General features: G+C 42.7%; 1 protein-coding gene across 1 annotated transcript; it reads left to right on the top strand.

Moving 5' to 3' along the window:
* Positions 1 to 11,675: 11,675 nt before the first annotated feature.
* Positions 11,676 to 12,591, top strand: PPP1R2C (PPP1R2C family member C). Its single transcript, XM_027533327.1, has one exon. It carries the CDS (start codon positions 11,767 to 11,769, stop codon positions 12,406 to 12,408), a length of 642 nt encoding a protein of 213 aa, XP_027389128.1. The 5' UTR covers positions 11,676 to 11,766; the 3' UTR covers positions 12,409 to 12,591.
* Positions 12,592 to 19,262: the final 6,671 nt, after the last annotated feature.

Below are 19,262 nucleotides of genomic sequence, written 5' to 3'. Positions count from 1 at the left end.
AGGTGATGACAGGCCCTGTCATATTCAATACTTATCCATGAAAATGTAAAATGAAAAAAAAAGGGACTTTATTTCTGAAATAGTTGGAAGTATTGCGGCACAGAGAAATAGGAAATGGAATAATTCAAGACACAACTGACCCTAGTAAGACTTCAACAAACAATAGAGACAGAGATACATTGCCTGAGCCATGAAGCAATATTTCGTTTTGTCTTTTTATAAGTGCACACTTCTCAAAAAAAAACTGATGATAAAATATGTCATTTTGAGCACAATTATTGAAAGTGAGGGGTTCCCTGGTGGCTCAGACTGTAAAGAATCTGCCTGCAATGCAGGAGACCTGGTTCAATTCCTGGGTCGGGAAGATCCCTTGGAGGAGGGCATGGCAACCCACTCCAGTATTCCTGCCTGGAGAATCCCATGGACAGAGGAGCCTGTGGGCTATAGTCCATGGGGTCACAAAGAGTAGGACACAACTGAGCGACTAACATACACACACATTGAAAGTGATAGTTTTTCATTAAGATGGCGACTAATCTCTTTGAATAGTTGAGTCCGTCCACTGCAGGAAGATTTTCTGTTAAGTTTAAGTCAGCCCTCAGCTAGAACAACCCTAAACAATGACCATCTGATGGGTTCACCTGCATTGATCCCTGCTATTTATTAATGAGAGCATGTCTCAGGCCCCTCCTGTGTGCATTAACAGCTATGGGGACACATTGGATATCGGAAACGTGATGCCCACATGTTATGTGCTTTCCACCTAGTGTTAATTGGAGCCTTTGTGAAAATTGAGCCATGGGAGCCACTGAGATTGGCTGTTGGATGCTTGGATGAATATGGCCAGCCTTACCTGCAGGGGATCATCTGGGAGATAAGATTTCAGAGGTGTCAAGAAAGTTGCACTGTCCAAAAGAACATACCCCTCAACCACCATTTAGATGCCTAAAATACCACCAGCCTGCCGTATGCATAGATCTGTGCAACCTGTTACATGACAACTCCTTGGGGGAAAGCTACCAGCTAAGAGAAATTTGCTCTGCCTTTCAGATCAGATCAAATCAGTAGCTCAGTTGTGTCCGACTCTGCAACCCCATGAATCGCAGCACGCCAGGCCTCCCTGTCCATCACTAACTCCCGGAGTCCACTCAGACTCACGTCCATCGAGTCAGTGATGCCATCCAGCCATCTCATCCTCTGTCGTCCCCTTCTCCTCTTGCCCCCAGTCCCTCCCAGCATCAGAGTCTTTTCCAATGAGTCAACTCTTCGCATGAGGTGGCCAAAGTACTGGAGTTTCAGCTTTAGCATCATTCCTTCCAAAGAAATCCCAGGGCTGATCTCCTTCAGAATGGACTGGTTGGATCTCCTTGCAGAGATTCTTGCCTTTGCAGAATAATTATTCCTGTGGTTCTGGTTTGTACTGAGAAAAATGCTGACAACAGTGGAGCACCCATTGGAGGGAATGCCAGGGAACACACTCTGCCAATTCCTTCTTTCACTTTTCTTTCTACTTGTGCAATCACCTCAAGTCATCAATGCGAAGATTTAATTAAGCAAAGAAGGATGGCTTCCTTCTTGTAGATCCTTATAAAGTGAGTAGCCACCCTACAGCTGCAATATGCATGCGTACTCAATCGCTTCAGTCGTGTCCTACTCTTTGTGGCCCCCAACACTGGAGCCTGCCAGGCTCCTCCACCCATGGGATTTCCCAGGCAAGAATACTGAAGTGGGCTGCCATGCCCTCCTCCAGGGGATCTTCCCAACCCAGGAATAGAACCTGCGTCTCCTGTGGCTCCAGCACTGCAGGTGAATTTTTTACCACTGAGCCACTGGGGAAGCCCTTACTGCTGCTGTGTATCATAAATCAATCCCCAAAGCCATTTGTACTCATCTACAACAGGCCACCTTCACCACCCTCTACCTGATATCACCTTACCTGGCCATTCTTCACCTCAGTGTCTGGTTCAAAAAAAGACCTATATACAAAGCCTTCTTGGTCCCCCTCAGGCAGAATGAATCTCTTTCCCTTGATACCCCGTTTTGTGCTTGCTTGGCTTTCCAGAGACTAGAGAGTATTATATCCAGCTGCAGATCTTGACTTGTCTGAGTCACCTGCCTGATGGAGCAAGATATTTTCTGAGACTTCAGTAGTTATAGCGGCTCCTGGATCAACTCATCCACATTACCTGGGAGCTTGTTAGAAATACAACTTCTCAGACTCAGCCCTAACTGAATCAGAAGCTCTGGGGGTGGGGCCCAGTATTCTGTGTTTTAACAAGCCTCCTCCCTGCTGCAGGGGGTTCTGATGTCCAACCAAGTTTGACAGCCACTGTTCTATGGTCTCTGACTCCCTCCTTTCTGTCACAGTGTCAGAGCGGCCACCATAAACTTTTTGCTGACTGTTTAAACACAACCAACATGTTGGCACAACTAAGATAGAACCAAAATCCACTGCTAGATGTACTTCTGTTGATGAGCGCTGAAATGTGTTAACCTTAGCTACTGGACTGATTGTCAGAAAGGAGGAAGATTTTGTTGGTTTACATCAGCCAGAATAAATTGCCAGCTGACACTCTTTGTATGTGGTAGTCACAAATACTATAAGTCATTGACTGGAATTTGGTGACAGCTTTCCTGCCCCACCTCCCGGCAGACAGCATCTTGTTAGTGTGTCATGGGGATGCTAACAATATATTTACTGCATCTTCTAAGAAATCTGATGATTCTGGGAGTTATTTTTCTTTTTGTGTGTGGAACATCATAAAAAAGAATTGCAGTGTTTCATTTCTTTTTCTATTACACTCTCTTGCTGCTTTTATAATGCTCTTTCTAAAAAATATAGATATATAATAACAACAAAATTTGCTTCCAGAAGAGAATGGATCACACATTGTGTTATATCTGTGTGTGTGTGTGTGTGTTTCTCCCTAGCCATATTTGTACACATGGGAAATAATCCTGCTATAATGTCATCTTTAAAGGGCTGCCTCAAGGAATCTCAGTGTTGTTGGCAAAATTGAATTTTGCTGACCTAGATCACATTATTGCTTTTCTAATTTGACTATGGCTCATCCAGAGCTAGAAAACTTGGTCAGCTGGCCTATTGATTCGTTGCCCCAAAACTTTTGCACTTGTGCCTCCAGCTGAACTTGCCTCTGATATTTTAACTTGCTCTACAGAGGACCCAAGTTTCATGTTTTTAAACCCTTTTGAAAATGGTGGTTTTGTTCTTTATTTTCTTCTTTTAAGTGCTGGTGCTACTGGAGAATTGCACAGGCCCAAGAAGGCAGAGATGAGAAGGGAAATTCCTATCAATATCTGATTGGAATATGAGACCCATGCTGGGACCCCTTCTAGAGGTGGCAGGTAGAAAATAGGAAAGTGAACATCCAGAGAAGGCCCAGAGGACCTGGACACTTAGTGCTGGCTGTGCCACTAACCACCTGTGTGACCCTGGGCAAGTCACCATACCTTTCTGGTCCTTAGTCTTCACAGCCAGGCAATGGGAACTTGGAGGATCTGACTTTCAGGATTTCCATCTAAGCCTTAATAATACTTTCTGGACTCTAATTTTATAATGCTTATAAATAAAAATAGTTGATAAGATTTTTAAGGATCATATGGCAGCTCTATTTTTAGTTTGTTAAGGAATATAATCAAGATTGCCAGAAAAAATATCAATAACATCAGATATGTGGATGACACAACCGTTATGGCGCAAAGCAAAGAGGAATTAAAGAGCCTCTTGATGAAAGTTAAAGAGAAGAGTAAAAAAGCTGACTTAAAACTCAGCATTCACAAAACTAAGATCATGGCATCCTGTCCCATCACATCATGGCAAATAGATGTGGAAACAGTGGAAACAGTGAGAGACTTTATTTTGGGGGGCTCCAAAATCACTGCAGATGGTGACTGCAGCCATGAAATTAAAAGATGCTTGCTCTTGGAAGAAAAACTATGACCAACCTAGACAGCATATTCAAAAGCAGAGACATTACTTTGCCAACAAAGTTCCATCTAGCCAAAGCTATGGTTTTTCCAGTAGTCATGTATGGATGTGAGAGTTGGACCATAAAGAAAGCTGAGCACCAAAGAATTGATGCTTTTGAACTGTGGTGTTGGAGAAGACTCTTGAGAGTCCCTTGGACTGCAAGGAGATCCAACCAGTAAATCCTAAAGGAAATCAGTCCTGAATATTCATTGGACGGACTGATGCTGAAGCTGAAACTCCAATTCTTTGGCCACCTGATGTAAGAAATTGACTCATGGGAAAAGATCCTGATGCTGGGAAAGATTGAAGGCAGGAGGAGAAGGGGACAACAGAGGATGAGATGGTTGGATGACATCACCAACATGATAGACATAAGTTTGAGAAAGCTCTGGGAGTTTGTGATGGACAGGGAAGCCTGATGTCCTGCAGGCAATGGTGTCTCAAAGAGTCAGACACGACTGAGTGACTGAACTGAACTGAACTGATATCCAGAGAAAACCATAATTAGAAAATATATATGCACCCCAATGTTCATAGAAGCACTATTTACAATAGCAAAGACATGGAAGTAAACTCAATGTCCACTGACAGGTGAATGGATAAAGAAGATGTGGCATAATCTTCTTTATCCATTTACCTGTAAATGGACATTGAGTTTACTTCCATGTCTTTGCTATTGTAAATATATATATACATATATATATATGTGTATATATATATATATATATATATAAATAATCAGGCTTCCCTGATAGCTCAGTTGGTAAAGAATCCGCCTGCAATGCAGGAGACCTGGGTTGGATTCCTGGGTTGGGAAGATCCCCTGAAGAAGGCAAAGGCTGCCCACTCCAGTATTTTGGCCTGGAGAATTCCATGGACTGTATAGTCCATGGGGTGGCAAAGAGTCGGACATGACCGAGCGACTTTCACTTTCACATATATATAATGGAATTCTCTGTGTGTGTGCTCAGTTGTGTCTAACCCTTTGCAACCCCAAGGATTGTAGCCCACCAGGCTCCTCTGTCCATGGAATTTTCCAGGCAAGAATACTGGAGCAGCTTGCCATTTCCTCCTTCAGGGGATCTTCCCAATCTAGAGATCAAATCCATGTCTCCTGTATCTCCTACATTGGCAGGTGGATTCTTTACCACAGAGTCACTTGGGAAGACCAATGGAATACTACTGAGCCATTAAAAAAGAATGAAGTGATACTATTTACAGCAACATGGATGGACCTATAGATCATTATGTTAATGCAAGTCAGTCAGACAGAGAAAGACAAATATCATATGATATTATGGATATATGGAATCTGAAAAATGGCTACAAGTGCACTTATCTACAAAACCAAAATAGAGCTATAGATATAAGAAAATAAACTTATGGCTACCAGGGGTAAGGAGGGGAGGGATAAACTGGAAGATTGGGATTGACACATACACATTATTATATATAAAATAAACAACAAATACCCAGAAAAGTACTCTATATATTATAATAATGTATAAGGGAAAAGAATCTGAAATATATGTATATATATAGCTGAATATGTATAACTATATATAATACATAAATATGTATGTATAACTGAATTACTTTCTTATACAACTGAAACTAACACAACCTTGTAAATCAACTATGCTTTAGTTAAAATAAAATAAATAATTGATAAGTGAAACCTCAATTTTATCAATAGCAGGGTCAAGCGCAAGAGGAGGTTGAGCACATTTTTATTTCCCTAGCCATGAAACCTTCAGGTACTTTAGGAAGCAGGAAGAACATTTCTCTACTACAGACTCTTTAGCCCATTTCTGCAGGGCCTGGCTTCTGATATCTTTGCCATTATTTTCTATGTAACTCCTGGCAGACATTCCCACTGATGACATTTTTCTTTACTAAACATTCCCAAACTAGATTACTCTTTTGGAAGGAGGCAAAGTTGATGTTTACCATGTAACTTCAGAAATTCTCACTGATGTCCCGGCTCCTTTGTGACCTACTCTCAATGAAAATGTTGGTTTGTTTTGCTGAAAATTTTACCTTCATTTTAGTTGTAAAGGATTTGTTACCAAAGCAAACCACTCATTATACACAAATATACAATTTCAATGTTTTATAGGAGACTATTTGACTTAATTTCAATAAACAGTCATTAGAAGGAAAGAAATAGAAACAATAGAGAGAAGTAACAGCACATACATCATCAAACTGGGCTGACCTACAACCAGACGTAAACAGTGCTGAAAAGTCGCGAGTAACAGCAATCTTGAGTTCCAATTGGGAAAGGGTCCTGGGCAGTGCATCCACCCCATGGATGAGACTTCAAAGTGCAGTTTTGTGGGCTCCTGCTTATAATTCCAAGCTGAAAACTGACATCATCAGTTTACACACAAAAATGCAGCTTCTTTTTTTAAGTTTTACAATGGTGTTTGTTTCACCTTGTGAGTCATAAGACTTAGACCCCGAGTGCTGGCCAGATCCTCAGAGGCTTACGAGATTCTAAAACCCACTCCCTTTCTTATCTAAATAACCATCTGACTTGTGCTTGCCAGCAGGCATGAAACTGGGCAGTGTCCAGGCATGTCAGAGGCCTTCTCTCCTGCTTCTAAAGCCTGAACAAGATTTCCTCCACTTTAATTTCCCTAACATGATCTGAATCTTCGCACTCCCATTCTCAGCTCCCATTCTTAAAACAGGTGATAACACAGAAAATCAGCCCTTGGGATCACATTGATTTGGGCAATGACTCTCTCTTACGAGGATTTTCCAATTGGCCCCTCTCCCCAAGTGCCAAGTGCCTGTGATGCCTCAGGAGCCATTTCTGAGATCCCAAGAAGTGAGAACTCTGGTGTCTCCACCTCCATTCTGACAGACCAACTCCATTGCTTCCTAGCTCCAATTGTACTGATTTTTATTCTGGAGTTCTACATAATGTTGAATTTAGGGGAAAAAAAGATTTATTGCCTTAAAACTTATAATGAAAAAGATGGAAAACCACTGTCTTACTGAACGTCTCTGTTGCTGCTGCTGCTAAGTCGCGTCAGTCATGTAGATCTGCCCATATTTCCAGGCTCTTCCTTTCAAGGATTTTTGCTCATTTCCCTCAGTTCATTCATCCACTTCATAGAAATATGAACATCTGTCACAGAATGTGGACATGTTCCAGTTATTGTTTATGTGGAGGGGGGAGTAATAAAGATGAAACACGCAATCCTTGCCTTTGTTTGGGTTCCTACTGCAAAGGCAGAGCTGGAGAAAAAGGCTTTCCTTTAGGACTTGGATCCCAGGGAGCAGGATAGCAAAAGAGGGTTTGTGAAATAGGGAATAAAAGAAACCAGCATGGGTCTGCATCAGCAAGTTGGCCATCCACTTCCCAAGCTCCAGCCAGAATCCAAAGTGGCAGGGATTCATGCCTCTCCCCACTCCCAGAAGGACTGAAGTCAAGATGGCAGCAATTGATGTACAAATATACTCTCCCTCCCTCACCAATGGGGTGGAGGTAGGCCATGGAGGTAACTCTTCTACACTGGCATCTAGAATTTCTCAGGAACATTAGACTCTGGTTGCTTATGGTAGGAACTGCTTTCTTAGTGCATCCTTTGCTTCCTGCCCTTCTCTGTCCCACTTCTCCACTCCCCTTACCAGTGCTTTGGGCAAATCTCCTCCCAAGTAAACTACTTGCACTTGAATCCTTATCTCATGGTCAGTTTCTAAGGGAACCCAATCTAAAACAAGGATATTTAATAGACTATCAGAAATTTGGGTTGGGAATATGAGAGAGAGAGAATAGGCAAATATATAGATTCAAAACCAAACGGCAGTTTTATTTTTATACTATGCAATATCCAACATAATTCTCCAAGTACTGTAGACAATTCTTGGATGGACTGATGTACACCTTGGGATGCTACACGGTTGACTAGTATTAAGCTCCACTTCTGGCAGCATGATTGATCCTGAAAACCCTGACTGCCTCTCAGTGTTTTAATAATTTCTCACCAATAGTACCTAGTAGGACATCAGGAATACCTTCTCTGTGGTAGCTTTTTGGTTTCCTAGGTGTTCCCACTTTGGGCTGAGAATTTCTTGGATCCTGACTTAGCCCTCCTTTTGAACCAATCCCTGTATTTACACATTTTGACAATGTCTCCATGGAAAGGAGGTAATTCTCGGTGGAAGAAACAAAGTTGTGGAGTGATCTACTGCCAGTCTGAACAATCAGTTAATTTAAATATGATATTTTAAATGTATTTAAAAGTTGTGATGATAGAACAGCATGCATATTTAGATGTATTTATCAAATATTAATCTATTGAAGACCACTGAAGCACAACCTCACTTTCTGTGCCTTTAGAATAAAGGTTCTCTTACTAGACATAGTTGATGGTCACTAAATATTTGCTAGAAGAAGGGCTTTCTAAGACTGTATCTAAATTTCATATAATGTGTCATTGACTGGGAAAGTTTTAGTCAGTTTTAAGTGTGAGTGTGTGTGTGTGTGTGTGATGGAACCACAGAGCAATCTGCTCAGCCATTGCCTTAGGCAACAGCAACTGAGTCATATAAGGAACAATGTTGGAAGAAGTGTCAATCTTTTCTAACTTTTAGGCTTGTGATAATATTGACTAGACTGAGAATTTTTAGTTCAATGGCAAAAGCTCAAAATATGATTTTTTCTTAGGGCAATTTTCATGAACCAAATTATTAGCAAATGGTAGGTGAGAGGGATTACTTTGAAATAATGTTCAACTGAGATCTGCAACACTTGGTGATTTCTTTAAAAGATTTTGTTTGTGACCCATGGAGGTCACAATTACAATCCTTTTGCCCTAGTATGAACTGCCATTGTGTTACCATATGACAAATTTCAGAAAACTCAAGAACTTTGCGATGGCTGAGTGAGTGAGTGAAAGTCGCTGAGTCATGTCCGACTCTTTGAGACCCCCATGGACTCTAGCCTATGGAATTCTCCAGGCCAGAATACTGGAGTGGGTAGCCTTTCCCTTCTCCAGGGGATCTTTCCAACCCATGGATCAAACCCAGGTCTCCCACATTGCAGGCAGATTCTTTACCAGCTGAGCCACAAGGGAAGACCTTGGGATGGCTGATTCATTCTGTATTGAACAGCTTGGATATTCAGACCACAGTATGTGGGGGTGGGTGCTGTGTACACACAAAAGCAAAATCCCAATGCACAGGAATCAGCATCTCCGTCAACACCCTGTTTACAGCTAAACACGCACAGACCCACTGTGCCTACCAGCCAGGACCAATTGCATTTGTGTGGGTCTGTGCTGCCTTTCAGACAGGTTTTTGAAAAGAGTAGCCTGGAGTATTTCTGAATACAGTAATGAAAGTTGTTGGTTTTTTTTTTTTTCCCCTCACATACCGGAGGGTTTTCCTATAGCCTTGAATATCAGCTTTTGAATCCCTGAAAGCTCTTAGCACACAATACAGTTTTGTTTTTTTTTTTATTCAAAGAGTACAGTATCAGTAAATTCTTTTTCTGAGATGAATAATACAGTTTTAAAGTGATTGCAGAGTTCCTGAAGTTAGTAGGACTTTGGAGAATACAGGACAACTTGAACCTAAGGTGCTTAAGACCCTTGTAAAAGTTTTATGGTTCTTTCATGCTTTTGCTTTTGTGTTTTAAAATGTGGAAAGACCTTGAGGGAGAGAAGAGGAAGCAAAATGTTATCAGAAGAGGAAAAAAAATCTTGTGAATGCTACCTGCAGGGGAAAATGTGAAACTGGATCTGAATTTCCTTTTTGTTTTTGAGAAGAATGTTACTGCCTATGAAATATGAGGCCTGTGAAGGACAAAATGTTTCAAAGTCACTCTTTGGAACAGCCCCCAAATTCCACATGTGGGGTGTTTTTGTCACATGACTGAACAACTTGTAACTGACAGTGAAAGCTATGGAGTCTCCTTTTGTGAAATCAGAAATCTCAGACTTCCAATTACCTATCACCTATCACTTATTATGTGCTTCCCAGGTGGCTCAGTGGTAAAGAATCTGCCTGCCAGTGCAGGAGACACGAGAGATTAAGGTTCAATCCCTGGGTCAGGAAGATTATTTGGAGGAGGAAATGGCAACCCACTCCAGTATTCTTGCCTGGAGAATCTCCATGGACAGAGGAGCCTGGTGGGCTACAGTCCATGGGGTCACAAAGGGTCAGAAACAGCTGAGGATGCACAAAGTAGCCCTAGCCTATCACTTATTATTCATTCTGTAAAAATTATGGTAATATCTACTATGTACCAGGTACAGCATCATGTTGTGAAGATGAAGATAATGGTGAGAAAAAACTGACACCTTCCCTTGTGTCTTGGAGTTCACCATCTAGTGTACACAGATAACAGACATAATGGCCACAACTATGACTGATGCCAGAGACAATAGGAGAGGCCATGAAAACACAGGAAAGCTGATATGCTTTGGAGGTCAGGAAACAGGCTCCTGTAAGGCAGTCAGGACTGAGGTGAAATATCAAAGGACATTCCAGGTTGTGGGAAGAACCTAGAGAGAAACTCTGGGATAGGAAGGAAGGAAGGGGACTGCTCCTGGAACTAAAAAGCAGGGAGGAAAAGCTAGAGGTAGGATGGAGAGAAATGGCCGGGAGAGGGCTCCAAATTGGTATCACAGACCCTCATAGAGCTGCTTTTCCACCTCTTTTAGATTTCTGACTTTATGTTAAAAGAAAATGGACAGCCATTAAAGGGTTTGAAAGAGAGATGTGACAAGATTTGATGGTGTTTTTAAAAAACCACACTGAACGTGAGAGGTTGGAAGCCAGCAGGAGACCTGATGGGGTGAGCGATGGGGGCTAGTTCAAAGGCTGTGGCTGTAACCCTGACCAGAGATGGTAGTGTCAGAAGAGATAGAATCGGAGTTTCTTGAAATATTGATAGTTAAGCCAGTAGCGAAGGACTGGATGGGAGAGGAAGCAATAGGTGATCAGGGAAGATGTTGGGGTGGGCAGGGTGGGAGGAGGCGGTGAAGTTACCCGCGGTACCGTAAGTGGCTGAGCATCCAAACGATTAATCGCGGGGCTGGTCAGAAAGCGGGAAGGAGGGTTTGTGTGGGTGTGTAGGTACAAGGAAAGGGAGGTGTGAGTGGCAACAGGAGAGAGGGGCAGGCGTCATGTTTGTGGGGGAGGGGTGGAAGTGAATGGCCGCTCTAGCGCCTAGGCCTCCAGTCTTTCCAACCCAAGGAGTGGCTTTGAAACTTTGGACGATGACCCCCAGGGAGAAATACATTCTACACAGTCCGCCAGCACACAGACAGGGGATAGAGAAATTCACAAGACAGTGTTTCCTGGTTTCACATGCAACGAAGGGAGATTTCTTATTTTGTGTGTGTTAGTGGCTCAGTCATGTCCGACTCTTTGTGACCCCATGGCGTATGTAGCTCACCAGGCTCCTCTGTCCATGGGATTCTCCAGGCAAGAATATTGGAGTGGGTTGCCATGCCCTTCTCCAGATTTCCTAATCTTACACTTAAAAAAAAAAAAAAAAGCGGTCAGCTTGGGCATCCCCCCGACTCTCCTGCACCCTTCCCCTAGGCGCTGATGGCGGTGCTGACGGCGGTGCTGATGGCGGCTGCGACCATTGTGGCGTCACCCGCGGGGTACTTTGTGACGCAGGAGCTGGGGCGAGGCCTATAGGGCAGGAGGCACAACCCGGCAGCCAGACCGCGCAGCAGTTTGTGCCAGAAGCACGGCAGGCAGCTCCGGCGACCGAACACTCAGCGGCGGCCCTTCACTCACCAAAGATGTCAGCCTCCACCTCCTCTCGCCGGCCCATCAAGGGAATCCTGAAAAACAAAGGTTCCACCGCTTCCTCAGTAGCAGGCTCGGCCCAGCAGTCCGGTGGACCACTCCAGGAGGTCCATAGAAAGAAATCCCAAAAGTGGGACGAGTCGAACATCTTGGCGACCTACCGTCCAGAGTACAGAGACTACGATTTCATGAAGATGAATGAGCCCAGCACTCCCCAGTTCGGTCCGCAGAATCTTGGGGAAAGAAGTGCAGAGAGTGAAGCCACGGCCCTCGACAGCTTAACCAAGAGATTGGCCGCCACCCACACCTCCGATTCCAGCTATTCAGTGCGTGACCCCGAACTGGATGGAGCGCACAGCAGCAAAATCTACCTTGACAGGCAAGAGAAACGTCGGCAGTTTGAAATGAAAAGGAAACTTCACTACAGCGAAGGAAAGAACATCAAACTCGCCCGACAACTGATTTCCAGAGATCTACTGCATGACTACGAGGATGATAATAACGAAGAAAGTTCGCATGTCATCAGCCACGACAAGACTACCACCCAGGAAGAAGCAGAGCAAGGCGCCACCAGCGACGAAGGCCTGCAGACACAGACCTGCTGCTACCTCGGTGATGACGAAGACGACAAGTAGATCGGGTTTGATCGAGTAGACAATGCTCGATCCACGCTGCAATTGTTGGATCCACAACTTGTTCCTGTAATCTTCAGCTTCTTGTTCTGTGCAGCTCGTGCAAGTACTGAATTACTTACCAGTTACATTGCACTGTGATAATTCAATGGTAAACATAGCAAATAATAGCTTAACTGGAAAAAATCTCCGCTTGGTACTCTGGTTCTTTGCCATAAAGACCGATTCTGATATTCGTCTAAAACCCCATTACTTTGAGAAAATTGTTCGTTACCTTACATGTACACAGTATACAGCCTTTGATGTGTTAAAGGTTTAAAAAGGGTGGGGGGGACTAATTTATATTCACTTCTAGCCATACTAGCTTTAATAGAAACCGTTTTGTGACAAAGGGAAAATGCTATTGGTATAGTGGGTTATGTAGTCTGATGAATATTCAGGCTGCAAAACACTTGTCTTCAGGGTGATCGGCCTGTTTAATTGAGAGGGAATATATTATAACAGTTATTGTTGCATTTTAGCTTTAAATTTTATCTTAATTTGCTTTCAGTGTTTACAAGAAAATGACTAAATGTTTTCTTATTTAAAAAAGTCCTTTTCCCATGAATTATCAGGTTAAAATCATCCCAATATTCTACTCTGTCTTTGTGCACTATATGGGCAGATTTGATATCAATTATCCTTGAAAGTCTAATGTTATCTCAGTGGTCCCTTCTCCAGACCTGTCTTGCCCTCTCCTCTCCACTCTTTATTTCCTCATCCCCAGGAAGTCTTGCCCTCTCCACCCTTTGTTCCCTCATGCCCCAAGAGGACTGAGGAAACAAAGGGTGGAGAGAGTAAGACAGGTCTGGAGAAGGGACCACTGAGATAACATTAGACTTTCAAGGATAACTGATATCAAATCTGCCCATATAGTGCACACAGGCAGTGGACATTGGAACAATTTTAACCTGATAATTCATGGAAAAAGGACTATTTTTTATACGAAAATGTTTAGTCGTTTTATTGTAAACATTGAAAGCAAATTAAGATAAAATTCACTTTCACTTTTCTGGGGCATACACAGCACAGTTTTTATGGAGTATCATAGATGGTAAAAACATTAGAAACCCTTCCTTCTCTCAAATATTCTCTCATTTGTTTCCACAGTGTCACTTCTGTTTCAAACATCATGGCCCCCTCAGTCTTCTAAGATGTGGAGAAAATAGACTGCATAGCAGAAGTGTAGTAGTCAGGAAATAGAATTTAGTTGCTAAATTTCTACACCTTTTTGGTTTCAGTTCAGTTCAGTTCAGTCGCTCAGTCGTGTCTGACTCTTTGCAACCCCATGAATCACAGCACACCAGGCCTCCCTGTCCATCACCAACTCCTGGAGTTCACTCAGACTCACATCCATCAAGTCAGTGATGCCATCCAGCCATTTCATCCTCTGTCATCCCCCTCTCCTCCTGCCCCCAATCCCTCCCAGCATCAGAGTCTTTTCCAGTGAGTCAACTCTTCGCATGAGGTGGCCAAAATACTGGAGTTTCAACTTTAGCATCATTCCTTCCAAAGAAATCCCAGGGCTGATCTCCTTCAGAATGGACTGGTTGGATCTCCTTGCAGTCCAAGGGACTCTCAAGAGTCTTCTCCAACACCTTTTTGGTTTACAGCCTACTAAATAATCTGCTATTATTAGTTCATCATTTGTTCTAATTATCTTTTAGAGAACAACTGAGGTTTTTTCTCACAAGAGACTCCTGTGCAACCGGTGACATGATTACAGTCCCAGAATGTATGTGGACAGAAGACAGCTCAAAGGTTTTGTGTGTCTGTGTGTGTGTGTGTGTGTGTGTGTATTTACGTTTTTCTCTTTAAAACATTACTGAGGTAATTGTGGATTCACATGCTGTTGTGAAAAATAATACAGAAAAAGCCTGTGTACCCTTCACCCAGATTCCCCCTGGTAGCATATTGCAAAACTAGTACAACGTCATAACAAGATATTAACATCATCACTACAATCAAGATACAGAACATTCCATCACAGCAAGAATCCCTCAGATTGCCCTTTTGTAGCCACATGGTCTCCATCTCTATAATTTTGTCATTCAAGAATGTTACATAAATGGAAACATATAGCATGTAACCCTTTGGGATATACCAGATTTTTTTAGCCTTTTATCCATTCAAGGACATATGGACTAGTTCCAAGTTTTGGTATTACAAATGAAGCTGCTATGAACATTCATGTACAGGTTTTTGTGTGAGCATAAGTTTTCACTTCTCTGGGATAAATGCCCAGGAGTGCAATTGCTGGCTTGCATGGTAGTTTCAGTTTCCTAAGAAACTGCCAAATTGTTTTACAGAGTGACTGTGACATTTTAAATTCCCACCAGCACCCAGCAACGTGTGAGCATTCCAGTTTCTCTGCATCCTCACCAGCATTTGGTGTTATATCCATTTTTTTATTTGTCATTTTTATATATGTGTACTGGTGTCTTAACTTGCCTTTTGCTAATAGCTAATGATGTTGAACATCTTTCCATGTGCTTATTTGCAATCTGTAGAGCCTCTTCAGTGAAATGCTTTCTGCTCATTTTCTATTTTGATCATTTTACTATTCAGCTTTGAGAGTTCTTTGCAATTTCTTTTTTCACAATTGGTAGCTTCTTATCCTCTTACAGACACTTTTGCAAAACAATAGATTTTGATTTTGATGTGATTCACTTTATCAAGTTTTCCTTTTCTTTGTGGTGATTTTGGTACTCTTGTCAAAAGTAATCTAGAAAGATTTTTTTCCAAATCATGATTTCCTAATTAAGTGACATGGTATTAGGATGCATAGAAAATGGACCTTTATTATTTAAGTTTGATTTTCCTTTGGAAAAAGGAATCTGATAATGTTCAGTTCCAGTTTCAACTTTTTATCAACATCACCTCCTCTGCTTAACTCCTTTGATGTCACCATTTGTTCACTCATTTTAAAGTATGAAATTCAGCCAGCCTGGCTATTTAAAACCTAGGACAGAAAATGATATAAATGGATTGCTAAAAAAGGGTAACTTCCACTTGAAGGTCAAAGCAAATCTATTTTCCCCCTAGACTTTGAAATTGCTTCCATTGTTTCCCCTCTACATTAGTATACTAAATAACATGCTGTAATAAGGCAGAGTATTATTTAAAAAAAAAATAATAGTCAAGAGCCACTAAATTGGTTCCTTTAAATTACAACCTCAATTTGACAAACACTGAACTCAAAGGATCAGAATTTTTTCTCTTAAAGGATTTTGTTCTGGGAGTAACACTGTAGGTACTTATCAACCTTTCACACCTTAGAGTAAATGAAGAACATGGTGTGAATATTGATGAAAGGGAGGGGATTATAAAAGTGAGAGAAAGAGGTACCCAGAAGTGAAGAGTTGGGAAGGGAGGGGGAAAAATTAGAAAAAAAAAAAAAAAAGGTGGAGGTTTAAGCTCACTAGCTTTAAAAGTTATGACTCGCTCTCAATGAGTCATTAACTCTGAACTGTCATCAAGAGGACACAAAATCTTAGTGAAGAAATGATGAGGAAGAGAAGAGTTCTCCACTCAGCCAAATAATTAAAGCAATACTATCACCACTGGCACTACTACTAATCACCATTTATTGAGTATATGCAGTGTATCAGACATGGTACCAGGGCTTTGAAAGCCTTATCTCTTTCAGTGATGCCAATGATCCTTTGAAATAGTATTTTGCCCATTTGAGAAATGAGAAAATTTCAAATAAATAACATTGCATAATTGGCCCAAATGTATAGCTGCTAGGTGGTAGAATCAGGATTCATACCCAGGCCTGTCTGGCTGACTCAGTCATGGTGTTTCCCCCACCATACAACACTGGCTCTGTGCAGGTCCTTAATGGTGGTGGAAGCCACCCCATCCCACCCCGCCCCACCCCTCCTCCCTAATCACATATGTCTGCCCTGACCTTGTAGCAGGGGCTGCTTTTCTGTATAGACAGTGCAACTGGTCTAAGGAGAATGTCCTCCAGTCTATTCTAAGAGGTGCCTGTGACCTCTGCCACACTGCCCACATCCTCCTGCTACCACCTCCCATCCCCTGCTCTGAGGTTGTGCTCAACCAGGAGCCTGAGACATTCATTCATACAAAGATGCCACCAGGGGCAAGTATATTTGTCAATTGCACTTTGAAGTGCACAAATTTTTTGTGTGTGCATTTACCAAGTATGGCCCTGTGTCAGGTGCAGTAGCCAGAAAGAAAGATGAATGAAACACAATCTCTGCCCTCAAGGAGGTCTAAGTCTAGTTACGGGAGACCTGTATGGTTCTGAAATGTTCATTGATGAAGACTTTCAAAGAAGAGGATGCCTGTATTTAAACAGGGACAAGTCCTGATTTAGATTACATTAAAGGCTTGAAAGCAACGAAGGGATTTCCACATGCCTGTGGAGCAAGCAGCAGCCTTCAGAGGAGCTCTGGTCTCCTGAGGTGAGGATGGAGGGAGCCTAGCCCTTGAGACCTGGTCTAGGTCATTAGCATCAGACACCCTGCTCACACCTGGCTGGGGTTGGGGAGGCGAGCAGTAAAGAGTGATTAGGGGCCAACCACGGAAGGATTCACAAGTAGGGAGGTAAACAGAGATGAGGACCTCTGAGGCAGTAACAAATGATTCTGCCTTGTTTTCTGGGAGAATCCTTTTCTGCAATGCTCAGAGTTTTTATCTTATTTGAATGAGGAATTGTAGATGCTTTGTCTCAGAAGTGAAGCAGTTACGTAAAATCTGAACCATGCTTCCTTTTTTTTGGTTCCTGCTTTATGCCACTGTATTGTCCTCTTTTGGAACATTGGGGCTCATGGTTGAAACCGTGGGTTGGGGAAGGTGCTGGATTGTGCTGGGAGGAGAGAGGGACCCATCTTCATCCTTCCCCAGATGGCTGGGGAGGAGGGGTGGAGGAAAGCCAGGAGAGTGGCAGCAAGAGAGGCCAGCCAGGCTGGAGCCTGACAGAAGGAAAACACTAAGGGAGGAAAACAGAAGACGAAAGACTCCAGTTGTGTAGGGAAATACTGAGATAGAAATGATAACATTCAAGACCATAAACCTCTTGCATTTTTCTACTGTGTTAAAATTTTATGTCCCTTACTTGGGCCATTGAGCCAGTTCCTGTCTGTTTTACAAATGAGTTCTGCCACTCCTGTGCTACCCTGGTGACAAATCAGGTCTTTGGGGAGGGCCCCCTGGCAAGAGGCTGGCAAGTGGGGACAAAAGTGAGGAGTGGGGAAGAGCCAAGGTGAACAGAATGAGGTGGCTGGATAGGTGATTTGGGAATCACAGGGGAGTAAGATGATGTCCTGTGTGAGACCACACCACTCAGAAGCCACTTTTTAAAAATTGAAGTATAGTTGATTTACAGTGTTGTGTTAGTTTCTGGTGTACAGGAAAGTGATTCAGTTATATAACTGTATACTGTGAAGTAAAAATGAAAGTGTTAGTTGATCAGTTGTGTCCAACTCTTTGCAACCCCAGGGACTGTAGCCCACCAGGCTCCTCTGTGCTTAGGATTCTCCAGGCAAGAATACTGGAGTGGGTTGCCATGCCCTTCTCCAGGGGAACTTCCTGACCCAGGCAGGGATCAAACTGAGGTCTCCTGCGTTGCAGGCAGATTCTTTACCACCTGAGCTACCAGGGAAGCCCTATATACTATACTATACTTCAATTAAATGTATATATTCTTTTTGATTATGGCTTATTACAGGATATTGACTCTAGTTCCTCATGCTATACAGCAGTAGGTCCTTGTTTATCTATTTTATTTGTAATAGTTTGTATCTGCTAATCCCCAGGAGCCACTTCTGTGCACTGCCCCTCTCCCCAACTTGCTCTGGCTTCTTTACTGCCCCTCACTTCCGTCTCAGGTGGCAGCCTACACTTTCCCCCAGGGGCGTTGTTGACTGCTTACATTATTGTTGGCCCAACAAAATACCATGCATGCATGCTGTGTGCTCAGTGCTGTCTGGCTGTTTGCCACCCCATGGTCTGTAGCCCGCTAAGCTTCTCTGTCCATGGGATTTCCCAGGCAAGAATACTGGAGTGGGTTGCCATTTCCTCCTCCAGGGGATCTTCCCTACCCAAGGATCGAACCCGCCTCTCCTGTGTCTCCTGCATGACAGACAGATTCTTTACCGCTTGAGCCATCAAGGAAGCCCAACAATATCATGCTTAGATCATTAAGATTATTAGGGAGAAAGGTGGGCAGGGAGAGGGATGAGGGATGGAACCTCCAAAACCCAAATGTAAGGAAGAATACACCCAGAAATCTTTGATAAGAAACTTGATCAAATTAGCACTATCATTTTAAAATGGAAAAGTTAGTCCCTAAGCTGCAAGAGGCAGCATTTATATACATTCGTAGGCGATGGGGCAGGGGGAGGAAAGATTGAACTCTTTGCTGGTGTCCACATGGGTCGGGGTTTAGCAGCTGAAGCTGCATGTGCAGGGGCTTTGGGGGATTTAAGGACGCAGGCTGCAAAAAATCTGGGGAAAACTGAAAATTGCTGGTGTGTGTCTGTATTTGTGGCGGGGAGGGGGACTGCGGCGAAAGCTGCCTTAGGCATTTTTTTCTCACCAGTATAAACACAGTTCTCTAATATAAGGTTTTACATTATTAGCTCTTAAAAATATAAAAAATTGTTTTTATCATTGTGTAGGCAGAGCATATTTGCATCACTGAACCTGCCTATGCATGCTGGGTACAAATATCTTATTCTTTCCTCTTCTTTTTTTCTTGTTTTAAAGCAGACTCTGAAAGGTGCATATGAGCCCAGTTTCCATAGCAATTGCAAGTATCAGTGATAACCCAGAGCTTCTAAGTTATA

This window comes from Bos indicus x Bos taurus, chromosome X (genome assembly GCF_003369695.1).
Source record: "Bos indicus x Bos taurus breed Angus x Brahman F1 hybrid chromosome X, Bos_hybrid_MaternalHap_v2.0, whole genome shotgun sequence".
In the NCBI taxonomy this organism is placed as follows: Eukaryota; Metazoa; Chordata; class Mammalia; order Artiodactyla; family Bovidae; genus Bos; species Bos indicus x Bos taurus.
Note: the sequence above shows the minus strand (reverse complement) of the source record. Positions and strands in the feature narration are given on the sequence as shown.

Excerpts from the sequence above, each read along its gene's own strand:
- PPP1R2C (XM_027533327.1), top strand. The coding sequence starts at position 11,767 with ATGTCAGCCTCCACCTCCTCTCGCCGGCCCATCAAGGGAATCCTGAAA.